Source organism: Uranotaenia lowii, chromosome 3 (assembly GCF_029784155.1).
Source record: "Uranotaenia lowii strain MFRU-FL chromosome 3, ASM2978415v1, whole genome shotgun sequence".
In the NCBI taxonomy this organism is placed as follows: domain Eukaryota; kingdom Metazoa; phylum Arthropoda; class Insecta; order Diptera; family Culicidae; genus Uranotaenia; species Uranotaenia lowii.
This window is the reverse complement of record NC_073693.1, coordinates 311,964,881-311,979,759: the sequence shown is the minus strand read 5'-3', so window position 1 is coordinate 311,979,759 and position 14,879 is coordinate 311,964,881. Positions and strand designations below refer to the sequence as shown.

The 14,879-nt window shown below is 29.4% G+C and overlaps 1 protein-coding gene across 1 annotated transcript in view; it reads left to right on the top strand.

Moving 5' to 3' along the window:
* Positions 1–12,782, top strand: part of LOC129753735 (uncharacterized) — a 31,070-nt gene extending 18,288 nt beyond the window's left edge. The window contains exons 2-3 of the mRNA XM_055749579.1: positions 12,482–12,563; positions 12,676–12,782. Coding sequence (XP_055605554.1) covers positions 12,482–12,563; positions 12,676–12,782 — 189 coding nt within the window. The remainder of the gene's footprint in view (positions 1–12,481; positions 12,564–12,675) is intronic.
* The last annotated feature ends 2,097 nt before the right edge of the window (positions 12,783–14,879 follow it).

The window sequence follows — 14,879 nt, the reverse complement described above, 5'->3', positions numbered from 1 at the left end:
AAATCAGGAATTGATTGCCCGTGTCAAAAATAAACTTCGAGTCGATCGTCGCATAACAACGCAATTATTGCCAAAAATTTAAACTCCTTTTGGTGGCCTCTTATACAATCTTTGATATCTGAAGTCGATTGTCCGTTTCTGAAAACTACCGTGTGCAAATTTTCATCCCAATCCGATGTATAATAACGACGATATTTCAAAAATATTGTAAGGTTAATATGGATGACCCCATTGCCGGCCCCTTACGCTAAATTCAATACCTGAAATCGATTGATCGTCCCTCAAAACTCTAGTGTACCATTTTTCATCTAAATGCGATGTATAATAACGACAATATCGCAAAAACAGTGAATAGTTAATATGTGCCAATTTTCAACCCAATCCAATGTTAAAAACGGCAAGATGACTAAGATATTGAAAACTTAATATAGACCCCTTTAGCCGTCCCCTTATTTTGAATGTGATACCTCAATTTTTTACAAACATCATTTCTTAGGAAGCTTGAATAGATCTGTCCTAATAGTATTATCTTCAAATAATTAAACTGTTTTCTTATCTTTTCCATCCCTTATCTAATGAAAGTATCTGTTGAAGATTATCCCACTTTTCAATATGGATGATGAAAACATCATTTTTATATTATGAAAAAGGTTTTTTTTTGAGTTCTGTTTTTTCATGGGCACAAACATCCCATTAATAGAATTGACCACATTGGTCATCAATGGTAACTCAAAAGTTAGAAATTGGTCAGTGAAATCGAATTGAATAAAACTCAAAACCTCAAATTATATTATCTTATCAATTTTCTAATCCCCCATCAAAATTTCAATTGAAGCGTTAAAATCGCAGCCTTAAACTTATAACTCTAAATGTAAAAAAAAATTCTTTCCCTATGAAAATGGTTGACCCTCAAAGCTCCCAAGCGACGGTAAAGAGCACTTTGAAAGCCACTACTCTTCTAGTCAATATATTCCTAACAGGCTAGTTGTATTTTTCAATCAAAATGTGGGCTCATAATTGTATCCAAATATCTCGTACCGGTAGCATGTGCTTTGAACAGTAGAAGGTACAAAAACACCCGCCAAAATTTTCACTTTCAAATTTTTAATGCTCAGCAAGCTTCGATTTGCTATCCAGTACATGTGAGCTCTGGATGGTCGTTTCTAATAGCCTGCCCATCGTGGTGATGGTGAAAATAATCCCGCCAACGAAACAAACGGAAACGAAAGTCGGTTCTAAAAATGGGTGCCATGACTTTTGGTTCGGGGGAATAAAACCGTTGTTGTATGGACGACCGCCTTCAAAAGGGGTCATCCGAAAATCTAAAAACATTTTTCATCATTCCTGGCCCTAATGAGTACCCATGCCAAATTTTAGCTCTCTAGCTCTTAAGGCAGCTGAGCCTATTGAAGACAAACATACAAACGAACAAACAAACGGAAATTACTTTTTATATATATAGATTTTGTGCATGTTTTCGTCACAGAACAAAATTTTTTACAGAATTCACATTTTTTTGTATTATTTACACTTTCCAAACATTTGAATTTTTATGTCCATTTTAACTATGGATGTCTGACTGTTCATGAATGTTCATGAAAATGTTATAAATTTATAACTGTTTCTTGCTTTCTATCATATTTATAGTAGAAATAATAAAATTTTCTTAAATAATAAAATTCTCAGTGAAAATCGTATTAAAAAAGCACTGAGTCTTGTCACAGAATTTTTAAGTGAAATATCAAAGTTACAGAATTTTATTTGCCAAAAATACAGAATATTTTTTGGTAACCTTGATTATGAGTTGTTTGTTCTGGACCATAAGTACTGAGCGCTATTTTGTGAGTTTTGACAGGGTGGAAACGTGAAAGTAAAACACTTTGTTTATTGCATGAAATTCAAACTATTTTTATTTATCTTCGGAATTGATTTCAATATCCAAAATAAACGACGTTGGTCATTCAAGGTTAAACACATTTTATAACGTTTGATAAATGTTTAGGACAAAAAATCGAACTAAGACGAGCTTGTGGCATGCAAAATGCATCTACAAGCCGTTATCAAACAGCAATGTTTGAACTACATAAACATTGCGAAAATTATTATCACGGTGCCACCCTGTGGTTCTCAGTTATGAATGGAATCCGAAATTTAAAATTATGATTGTTGATTCAGAGGTCTCAGCTTATAAACTGAGTTTTTAAATCTGAGTTCTAGGTTCTAAGTTATTAGTTCTAAATTCTGAGCTCTGAATACTGCATTATTTTAATTATGCGTTCAAATTTGAAGATTTTTCTAAAAGTTCTACACTTATACCGTATTTTTTTCTCCTGGAGGCAAACCAGAGGCAACCTAGGTTTGCTCTAACTGCTGTCATCGTGCTCATTTATTGCTCTAGAGGCAACCTAGGTTCGCTCGAAAAACGCACGGAGTCGCCCTGAGAAGAAAGTCAGTTTTGCGAGAAGTTCACCAATACTCTCAACGTTGTTGTCAAAACATTAAACAGCTGTTTTTGGCTGATTGCAGAACAGTTGAAATAATGAACGGGAAAATGGTTATTGACGCGATTTTGAACCTCTCAGCCATGCAAAATCGTACTATCTGCTGTCCAGTGAAATCCGGACACGAAAAAAGGCAATCCGGATGTGAAGAACCGAGTGAAGAAATCCAGAAGGGAGATCAAAATGACAGCTGCATATGGAATAACTCGAAACCCGAAAGTCGTTTTTTTATTCGAATGGTTCCAGAGCCAAAACCGGAATCAAAAAAAAAAAAATACGCCATAAGAGTTCACAGATTGTACTTCCGAACTCAGAAATCAAATATTGTAGTCTTCTAGTCTTCTAGGAAATCTGAGATCTTAGGGGGCTATAGCCGCAACCCGTGGCGTAGAAGAAACCCTTCAAGTCTTCTAAGCCTGCGGGTATGAGATCGAATTGTGGATTGGTGGTTTTAGCATTTGTAAGCTTCTAGCCATCATATAAAGATGTACGCTTAAAGTTTAGAAAAAGGAATCTTTTCGAGGAAATATTAAGTTTCATTGAGATCCTATATGTGTTTGTCCTGACTTCTGAGTTCTGATATTTGATTAAACGTGTTCTGAGTTCTGACTTCTGAGTTCTGATATATGAATAAAGTTCTAGGATATTCACAGCTATAATTCCTGCACTAAAAGCTCTAAGCTGTAGTTTTAAGGTATATAATCCTGAGTGCTTGTTCTGAAGGTTCATAAATATGAGTTTTAAATTTTTAAATTTGAATTCTCACTACAGAATTTTTAAGTTATCTGCTTTTAATTTGAAGCTTTTAATTCTGAGTTATGTATTCTGGATTTTAAAAATTTGGAATCATAGATTAAATACCTAATTTGTGGATTGTGATTTTCTGATTCTGAGTTCTGAATTCTCAATTGTATGTTTAGTACAATGAGTTTGAAAACTTGGATAGAAAAGAATTAAAGCATAACCCGATGTCTTCCAAGCTCAGTTTAATATTTTTCAGAATAGAAGATAATTTTTCTAATCCTATACCGATAACTATAAATTTATTTCTCACATTCTGAGATCATAGTTTCAATCTATCGTTTCAATTTTGGAATCAAGTTCTGAGTGTTGCTTACCCAGTTTCAGTTGTTTCAAAACTTTAATTTGTAAGTTTGTTTAATTAATTTTCTGATATGTGTTTAAAATAATAGATTGTGAGTAATACTCAAGCAACCAAAAGTTGGAATATCACTTAAGGAACGAACTAATAAGTTCATATATAGCTGTACAAATATTCTGTGGAACTTTTTTGCAGTTCACAATGTTTTTTCGAGGTCCATGGAACTTAATTCTTTATCAAGTTCAGCCAATATTCAAAAAAAGCTTTAAAGTACTATTTTGGTTTCTGTTTTTACTTTTTGGGAACTTTAAAGTTTGTATGAAGAAAAACAATCTACTTGTTGCGTACTTCTCATTTTTTTCGAAATCAAGTAGCAACCAAAGGGTTGCAAGTCTTTTTGTACAGCTAAATTGTTCGTAAAAAATCTCTGTTGTACTATTTTGTAAACTTGAAAGTTTTTAATTAGTTCCAACGGGCGTTCAAAAGCAAATGCGCATTATAAAAACTTTTAAGTAGATTTAAAGGCTTGAATCTACATTTTTCGAACTTAAACACGTGTTTGCAAAAATAAACACAATGTGAAGTACACATTTAGTTCCGGAAGAATTTTTAACAACTTGAGAGTGGGAATTAAGTAGAAATTAAGAACCTGAAAGTCGTTTTAAAGAAAATCATCACACCGAGTAAAATCGTTGCGTACTCATGATGTTCTTATAGGGCAACAAGTAGATGGATCTCGACTTTTAAGTGGTGAGCTCGGGTTCGAGGCTTGGTAAGAACATGTTTTTTAAATGTAATGTGCGTTAGTAACAAATATGGTTGATGAATATGAATCAAATTTAGCGGACTTGAGAAGGCAATTGAAGGAGCGAAAGAGTATTTTTTTCGATTTTTATGCTGCTTATTAAGTGGATTTTGAAGCTGGTTAGAAATTGTTTGGCGATTTATGCGAACTTTTTGTCAACTTTAAAGTTCGTTTAACTACTTAAAAATTGAGCTGAAAAGAAATTGTATTAGCATACTTGATTAAGCTGATCAAACCTGATAGAGGAATGTTATCCGAACTTTTGTTTGCTTGGGATAAGCTCTGTATTTTGATTTTTTTTTTCTGAGTTTTGAGTTCTCGATACGGTGTTTATTATTTTGGATATTGAGTTTGGCTTCGAGCATGATTGTCACAATACTGTTTACATTCCGTGCAACGTTTCCGCCTTATGTCTTGGCCTTCTTAAAAGAAGTCTACAATTTGTTTTTTGAACTTACTGGTTAACCTATCTAAAAGCTTTAAAGCACAGAAAGTACAGTACGATACATAGAATGTACAACACTTATGATGAAATTTCCAAAGATGTTTTTAATAAGTTAAAAAAATGAACTGTATATTTCCTTTGAAAAAGGCCAAAACTTAAAGCCAGAACCTTGGACGAAATGTTTACAGTATTGTTACAAATTCAAAATCAGACTGAACAGTCAAAAAAAAAAACAAAGCTTAGTATTCTGAGTTCGTAATTGAAAATTCTGCGTACTTAGTTCTTGCTGAGTAGTGAGTTTTTAGTTCTCAGAAGTGAGCTCTGAATTTTTGGTTCCGAATTAAGAAATCTTGGGTTCTGCAATAAAAAATTTAGGTTGTACGTTCTGAGTACTCATATTTTATTCTGAGATTTGAGATCTGAGTTTGAAGGTATGAGTTCTCAGTTCTGAGTTCCAAATTCAAAGTTTTTTCTGGACAGATTAGCGTTAAGAGCTCACAGATTGAACTTCCGAGTTCTAAGGTTGAAGATCAAAGCTCTCAATTGTGAGTTGTAAGTACTGAGTACTAAGTTCTTTTTTTTGTATGCAATTCTTGAACACTTTTCCTATTTGAGGCTCACCTTTCAGTGTAAAATTTCTTTTCCCTGTTTTCAAGTGTTTAATCTTGAGTGCTTTTTCTCGGAATGCTGAATTTAAAGTTTTTGGTTCTTAGTTTGTATTCTTAGTTCTTTTTATAAGTTCTGAATTTTTAAGTTCCCAATTCAATGAACTTGGTAATTATGGTTCTGAAACTTTTAATCCACAGTCTTATGTTTCGAATGCTGAGTTGGAAACTTTGGTAAACAAAAAGAAAACAGAACTGTGTGTTCAGCAAGTTCGGTGTTGAATTTTCCAGAATTCAAGATGAAATTTGGTAATATTTCTTTTATTTTGATGTTTGAACTTATTCCCCACATCCGAAGATCAAAGTTTGAAGCCGCCATTTCAACTGTGAAATAAATTCTGAGAGTATAAGAACGTTTGATATTTTTCTCTCTAGATTCTCTCTAGATTATCTTCATTCAATCTAGATGTGAACAAGTTTATTGTAGGATTTTTTGTCCAATTTTTTTTATAAATAAATCATTTTTGTTAATTTTGTAAATTTATTAATTTTTTTGTTATTTTTGTTTTTTGTCAAATATGTTATTTTTGTTATTTTTGAATTTTTTGAAATTTTTTAATTTTAATCATTTTTGTAATTTTTGTAATTTTTGTAATTTTTGTCATTTTCGTATTTTTTGTAATTTTTGAAATTTTAGTAGTTTTTGTAATTTTTGTAATTTTTGTAATATTTGTAATTTATGTAATTTTTGCAATTTTTGTAATTTTTGTAATTTTTGTAATTTTTGTAATTTTTGTAATTTTTGTAATTTTTGTAATTTTTGTAATTTTTGTAATTTTTGTAATTTTTGTAATTTTTGTAATTTTTGTCATTTTTGTAATTTTTGTCATTTTTGTCATTTTTGTCATTTTTTGTCATTTTTGTCATTTTTGTCATTTTTGTCATTTTTGTCATTTTTGTCATTTTTGTCATTTTTGTCATTTTTGTCATTTTTGTCATTTTTGTCATTTTTGTCATTTTTGTCATTTTTGTCATTTTTGTCATTTTTGTCATTTTTGTCATTTTTGTCATTTTTGTCATTTTTGTCATTTTTGTCATTTTGTCATTTTGTCATTTTTGTCATTTTTGTCATTTTTGTCATTTTTGTCATTTTTGTCATTTTTGTCATTTTTGTCATTTTTGTCATTTTTGTCATTTTTGTCATTTTTGTCATTTTTGTCATTTTTGTCATTTTTGTCATTTTTGTCATTTTTGTCATTTTTGTCATTTTTGTCATTTTTGTCATTTTTGTCATTTTTGTCATTTTTGTCATTTTTGTCATTTTTGTCATTTTTTCATTTTTGTCATTTTTGTCATTTTTGTCATTTTTGTCATTTTTGTCATTTTTGTCATTTTTGTCATTTTTGTCATTTTTGTCATTTTTGTCATTTTTGTCATTTTTGTCATTTTTGTCATTTTTGTCATTTTTGTCATTTTGTCATTTTTGTCATTTTTGTCATTTTTGTCATTTTTGTCATTTTTGTCATTTTTGTCATTTTTGTCATTTTTGTCATTTTTGTCATTTTTGTCATTTTTGTCATTTTTGTCATTTTTGTCATTTTTGTCATTTTTGTCATTTTTGTCATTTTTGTCATTTTTGTCATTTTTGTCATTTTTGTCATTTTTGTCATTTTTGTCATTTTTGTCATTTTGTCATTTTTGTCATTTTGTCATTTTGTCATTTTTGTCATTTTTGTCATTTTTTTTCATTTTTGTCATTTTGTCATTTTTGTCATTTTTGTCATTTTTGTCATTTTTGTCATTTTGTCATTTTTGTCATTTTTGTCATTTTTGTCATTTTTGTCATTTTTGTCATTTTGTCATTTTTGTCATTTTTGTCATTTTTGTCATTTTTGTCATTTTTGTCATTTTTGTCATTTTTGTCATTTTTGTCATTTTTGTCATTTTTGTCATTTTTGTCATTTTTGTCATTTTTGTCATTTTTGTCATTTTTGTCATTTTTGTCATTTTGTCATTTTTGTCATTTTTGTCATTTTGTCATTTTGTCATTTTTGTCATTTTTGTCATTTTTGTCATTTTTGTCATTTTTGTCATTTTTGTCACTTTTGTCATTTTTGTCATTTTTGTCATTTTTGTCATTTTTGTCATTTTTGTCATTTTTGTCATTTTTGTCATTTTTGTCATTTTTGTCATTTTTGTCATTTTTGTCATTTTTGTCATTTTTGTCATTTTTGTCATTTTTGTCATTTTTGTCATTTTTGTCATTTTTGTCATTTTTGTCATTTTTGTCATTTTTGTCATTTTTGTCATTTTTGTCATTTTTGTCATTTTTGTCATTTTGTCATTTTTGTCATTTTTGTCATTTTGTCATTTTTGTCATTTTTGTCATTTTGTCATTTTTGTCATTTTTGTCATTTTTGTCATTTTTGTCATTTTTGTCATTTTTTTCATTTTTTGTCATTTTTGTCATTTTTTGTCATTTTTGTCATTTTTGTCATTTTTGTCATTTTTGTCATTTTTGTCATTTTTGTCATTTTTGTCATTTTTGTCATTTTGTCATTTTTGTCATTTTTGTCATTTTGTCATTTTTGTCATTTTTGTCATTTTTGTCATTTTTGTCATTTTTGTCATTTTTGTCATTTTTGTCATTTTTGTCATTTTTGTCATTTTTGTCATTTTGTCACTTTTGTCACTTTTGTCATTTTTGTCATTTTTGTCATTTTTGTCATTTTTGTCATTTTTGTCATTTTTGTCATTTTTGTCATTTTTGTCATTTTTGTCATTTTTTGTCATTTTTGTCATTTTTGTCATTTTTGTCATTTTTGTCATTTTTGTCATTTTTGTCATTTTTGTCATTTTTGTCATTTTTGTCATTTTTGTCATTTTTGTCATTTTTGTCATTTTTGTCATTTTTGTCATTTTTGTCATTTTTGTCATTTTTGTCATTTTGTCCATTTTTGTCATTTTTGTCATTTTTGTCATTTTTGTCATTTTTGTCATTTTTGTCATTTTTGTCATTTTTGTCATTTTGTCATTTTTGTCATTTTTGTCATTTTTGTCATTTTTGTCATTTTTGTCATTTTTGTCATTTTTGTCATTTTTGTCATTTTTGGTCATTTTTGTCATTTTGTCATTTTTGTCATTTTTGTCATTTTTGTCATTTTTGTCATTTTTGTCATTTTTGTCATTTTTGTCATTTTTGTCATTTTTGTCATTTTTTTCATTTTTGTCATTTTTGTCATTTTTGTCATTTTTGTCATTTTTGTCATTTTTGTCATTTTTGTCATTTTTGTCATTTTTGTCATTTTTGTCATTTTCGTCATTTTTGTCATTTTTGTAATTTTTTGTCAGTTTTGTCATTTTTGTCATTTTTGTCATTTTGTCATTTTTGTCATTTTTGTCATTTTGTCATTTTTGTCATTTTTGTCATTTTTGTCATTTTGTCATTTTTGTCATTTTTGTCATTTTTGTCATTTTTGTCATTTTTGTCATTTTTGTCATTTTTGTCATTTTGTCATTTTGTCATTTTTGTCATTTTTGTCATTTTTGTCATTTTTGTCATTTTTGTCATTTTTGTCATTTTTGTCATTTTTTTCATTTTTGTCATTTTTGTCATTTTTTGTCATTTTTGTCATTTTTGTCATTTTTGTCATTTTTGTCATTTTTGTCATTTTTGTCATTTTTTGTCATTTTTGTCATTTTTGTCATTTTTGTCATTTTTGTCATTTTTGTCATTTTTGTCATTTTTGTCATTTTTGTCATTTTTGTCATTTTTGTCATTTTTGTCATTTTTGTCATTTTTGTCATTTTTGTCATTTTTTGTCATTTTTGTCACTTTTGTCACTTTTGTCATTTTTGTCATTTTTGTCATTTTTGTCATTTTTGTCATTTTTGTCATTTTTGTCATTTTTGTCATTTTTGTCATTTTTGTCATTTTTGTCATTTTTGTCATTTTTGTCATTTTTGTCATTTTTGTCATTTTTGTCATTTTTTGTCATTTTTGTCATTTTTGTCATTTTGTCATTTTTGTCATTTTTGTCATTTTTGTCATTTTTGTCATTTTTGTCATTTTTGTCATTTTTGTCATTTTTGTCATTTTTGTCATTTTTGTCATTTTTGTCATTTTTGTCATTTTTGTCATTTTTGTCATTTTTGTCATTTTTGTCATTTTTGTCATTTTTGTCATTTTTGTCATTTTTGTCATTTTTGTCATTTTTGTCATTTTTGTCATTTTTGTCATTTTTGTCATTTTTGTCATTTTTGTCATTTTGTCATTTTTTTCATTTTGTCATTTTTGTCATTTTTGTCATTTTTGTCATTTTTGTCATTTTTGTCATTTTTGTCATTTTTGTCATTTTTGTCATTTTTGTCATTTTCGTCATTTTTGTCATTTTTGTAATTTTTGTCAGTTTTGTCATTTTGTCATTTTTGTCATTTTTGTCATTTTTGTCATTTTTGTCATTTTTGTCATTTTTTTCAATTTTTGTCATTTTTGTCATTTTTGTCATTTTGTCATTTTTGTCATTTTTGTCATTTTTGTCATTTTTGTCATTTTTGTCATTTTTGTCATTTTTGTCATTTTTGTCATTTTTGTCATTTTTGTCATTTTGTCATTTTTGTCATTTTTGTCATTTTTGTCATTTTTGTCATTTTTGTCATTTTTGTCATTTTTGTCATTTTGTCATTTTTGTCATTTTTGTCATTTTTGTCATTTTTGTCATTTTTGTCATTTTTGTCATTTTTGTCATTTTTGTCATTTTTGTCATTTTTGTCATTTTTGTCATTTTTGTCATTTTTGTCATTTTTGTCATTTTTGTCATTTTTGTCATTTTTGTCATTTTTGTCATTTTTTTTTCATTTTTGTCATTTTTGTCATTTTTGTCATTTTTGTCATTTTGTCATTTTTGTCATTTTTGTCATTTTTGTCATTTTTGTCATTTTTGTCATTTTTGTCATTTTGTCATTTTTGTTCATTTTTGTCATTTTGTCATTTTTGTCATTTTTGTCATTTTTGTCATTTTTGTCCATTTTTGTCATTTTTGTCATTTTTGTCATTTTTTGTCATTTTTGTCATTTTTGTCATTTTTGTCACTTTTGTCATTTTTGTCATTTTGTCATTTTTTGTCATTTTTGTCAATTTTGTCATTTTTGTCATTTTTGTCATTTTTGTCATTTTTGTCATTTTTGTCATTTTTGTCATTTTGTCATTTTTGTCATTTTTGTCATTTTTGTCATTTTTGTCATTTTTGTCATTTTTGTCATTTTTGTCATTTTTGTCATTTTTGTCATTTTTGTCATTTTTGTCATTTTTGTCATTTTTGTCATTTTTTGTCCATTTTTGTCATTTTTGTCATTTTTGTCATTTTTGTCATTTTTGTCATTTTTGTCATTTTTGTCATTTTGTCATTTTGTCATTTTTGTCATTTTTGTCATTTTTGTCATTTTTGTCATTTTTGTCATTTTTGTCATTTTTGTCATTTTTGTCATTTTGTCATTTTGTCATTTTTGTCATTTTTGTCATTTTGTCATTTTTGTCATTTTTGTCATTTTGTCATTTTTGTCATTTTTGTCATTTTTGTCATTTTTGTCATTTTTGTCATTTTTGTCATTTTTGTCATTTTGTCATTTTGTCATTTTTTGTCATTTTTGTCATTTTTGTCATTTTTGTCATTTTTGTCATTTTTGTCATTTTTGTCATTTTTGTCATTTTTGTCATTTTTGTCATTTTTGTCATTTTTGTCATTTTTGTCATTTTTGTCATTTTTGTCATTTTTGTCATTTTTGTCATTTTTGTCATTTTTGTCATTTTTGTCATTTTGTCATTTTTGTCATTTTTGTCATTTTTGTCATTTTTGTCATTTTTGTCATTTTTGTCATTTTTGTCATTTTTGTCATTTTTGTCATTTTGTCATTTTTGTCATTTTTGTATTTTTGTCATTTTTGTCATTTTGTCATTTTTGTCATTTTGTCATTTTGTCATTTTGTCATTTTTGTCATTTTGTCATTTTTGTCATTTTTGTCATTTTGTCATTTGTCATTTTGTCATTTTTGTCATTTTTGTCATTTTTGTCATTTTTGTCATTTTTGTCATTTTTGTCATTTTTGTCATTTTTGTCATTTTTGTCATTTTTGTCATTTGTCTTTTTGTCATTTTTGTCATTTTTGTCATTTTTGTCATTTTTGTCATTTTTCGTCATTTTTGTCATTCTTTGTCATTTTTGTGATTTTTGTAATTTTTGTCATTTTGTCATTTTTGTCATATCAGTTTTAGTTTTTCAAAACTTTACAGTTTTAAAAAATTGTGTATAAATTTACCGATTTTTACTTTCTCTTGATAGGCATTTTCCTTCCTACTATTACCTATTTATATCCCAAAACTCCCTCCAGTTATCAAACCCATTTCCATTCATAGAACAACAACCCAACCAGCTTCCAGAAAAAAAAACCACCACAAACAAATCGATTTCATATTTTCTTCGTGCCTGCCCTTTCGGAAAGTTAAACAAAGCCTCTGTCAGGCATCAAATTTGAGACGACAGAAAAGAGATAAAAACTATCATGTTACATCCTCGTTTTTTGTCGCATCCACCCTTGTATGTGTGTACTTTGTAGGTTAAACGATTCCGCTCACACCCCCGCAAATTCAGCGCCAGAGTCAGACCGGGTTGTGGTTTTAGTCCGGGGCTCGGGTTTCGATTTGCAACCATCTTTAACCGGAATCGTGAGAGGGGGGGTATCTTGCGTGAATGGGTTGGAGGTGAGGGATAAAATTATCACGTTCACCAAACCGAGACAAGCTATTGGATAGAAAAACCTTGGCTCGCTTACATACCTTCAGAGAAGCATTTGCCCACCGGGCGGGTGAAAACATGCGAACTGCTCTAGACGGTACTTGAAAGTGAGGACGACGTTTTGCCAGCTGCACAAATAGCTGCTCTTAAGGTACCGCCAACCTATGTCTTGCAAACGTGAATTTCCCACCTTCACCGCAAAGAAAGTGAAAACTTGAAACTTTATCCAAAGAAAGGATCCAACAACCATTCCATGCGTAAAAGGCCAGCCAGTCGTTTGGTGGAAAACGCGCCAGGCAAGGATATCAGTGCATGTAAGTACTTGACGCAATTCGACTAAATATAAGTGGTAGAAGGAGGTGGGGATGTAGAGCAAATTACGTGATGAACCTTGGCTCGCACACGTGTTGCGTTTCCATTTTACAGCTCCACCCAAAAGGAAGATGGAAAGGGGGGATGACAGGGGCATAAGCAAACTTGGTCGTTCCCTGGCGCTACATCGCGTTTGCTCCCCCTACCCAGCCGAGTCATGACGGTAGGCAGGTACTTATATCAAACTTAATGAAGTCGATGGAAGGATCCCGTTAAATGTCAATTTGCACTATTTAACCTTCTATTATGTTCATTAAAGGTAAACATTATTACCGTCATTAGGGCATGATGCGCGATGGAAAATGCGATTTTCAGTTGGCCTTTAGCTATGTTGTTACATCTGAGAAAATTTCGATCAATACGGAACATGCAATTTGTTGTGTGCTTTAAAGAATTCAAGTACCAATTTAAAACTCCAAACAAGTAATGCAGGTTTTCTCTAGAATAACATTTAAATTAAATTTTGATCCACTGGCCACTGGCCATTGCAGCATTTGTAATGAGTTTTTTAAAAGCTGAACTTGTGAAGAGAGGCTGTTCGTAAACTTTATTTTTTTTCAAATTCCTTTATTTGAAACAACTCATACCTTTAGGCTTTCAGGAGCCAAACTCGTTAAGTTTGATTACTTTTGGGAAAAATATGGATAGGTAAATATGATAAAAGTTCGTAAGTTTTGCCGGTTGGTATAAATAAACAACTTTCCTATTTGAAACTTGCTGACTGCTTTACTACACTTTCGAAAAATTAGATAAATTTTTGAAAATTATTTAAATTTTGGTTGTTTTCTACATTATTTAATATTAAACTTCAACAGTGAAACAACCTCCCCAGAGCTATAACTTGAGTCTCAAATTGCATAACAAAAATGAATGAGATTTTTATGTTTTTTCGAAGCTCGATCAAAATTTTGAATTTTGAATTTTTGTTTAAAGTCTGAAATATGAATTTTTTATTAATTCATTGGTAATGCCCAAAATTCATGTTTATTTTCATGGAATTTTCTCCGGGGGAAGTATTTTCAAATGGTCATAGAATTTAACGAAAACTCTCTTCTCATCCTACTCTCTGATCATTTAATATATGGTTCTTTATACTGGATAAATGTTTTGAGTAATGCTATCAGATACTGCCTTGAATAAGAGCAGTTACCTTTGCCATCAACTCTCTAAAAAAAAGGAGGGGTCTCTAATAGTCATTGATAACATTTTTTTTAAAAAACGAATTATTCCCTTTTTTTTCTCTAAATGAAGGTAGGAAAACATCAATTTTATACAGAAACAATTCTTGCACCTAAATATCTCCTCAAAACAATATGGGACACCTGTTTTCCTCTTCATTTCTTTTCGCTAAAAAAAAGGGGGTTCAAACCATCATAGAACGATTCCCAGGATTGGCTCTATTTTCTTGATCAGTTCATTTTTTATTGCTCATTTAAATGAGGGAGAGGTCTAAAACTTTTATAGAATAATTTCTCGAATACGGTCTCATGACACATTCGTTTTACATTTGCTCGATTAGTTCTCGATGAATGATAAAAGATGTATTGTTGCCCTCTTACCTCTTTAATATATTTCTTTTGGAAGGAGGGATGGTTCTCAAAATCATGAGAGAAAGATTCCTCGTATGCAATTATTCTTCCATGCTTAACTTGGTTCCAATTGCTTGATCAGATTTTAAAAAAATCGTATAGAAGGAAGGCTTGTTTACTTCTTTCCATCTTCCTAATTGAATGAGGAAGATGTCTCTATCAATTAACCAAAGTTCTCTGCTATTCGAATATCCTCTAATGCTAAATTTGGCTTAATTGGCTTGAGTAGTACCAGAGTTATGCAAAACATTGAATAAGAGACTCCCTCCTCACCTCCTATTTTAAACCAACATAAATTGATTCATTCATTCCCAAACATCTTCTTTTACTAAACATAGTTTTTTATTTTGTTATTCAGATATAAACAAAAAACGGTCGAATAATCCCCCTTTTTTCTTTTCCGCTCGACCAAATCGAAGAGAGAGGGGTCTTTAAACATAAAATAAAGCTTGCTACTTGCTGGAATTAAAATACCTTCCTATGCCAAATATGGTTTCGTTTGCTTGATTACTTTAGGGGTTAAGCAAACAAAACTATGGAACCCTACCCCCCCTCTTTTAACATGTGCAGGAAGTGTTAATATAATGAGTAATCTCAATATGCCAAAATTTTTACAATAATATGATGAGTAGGTTTAACATTTCATAGTAATAAAAATGCTTTAATTTC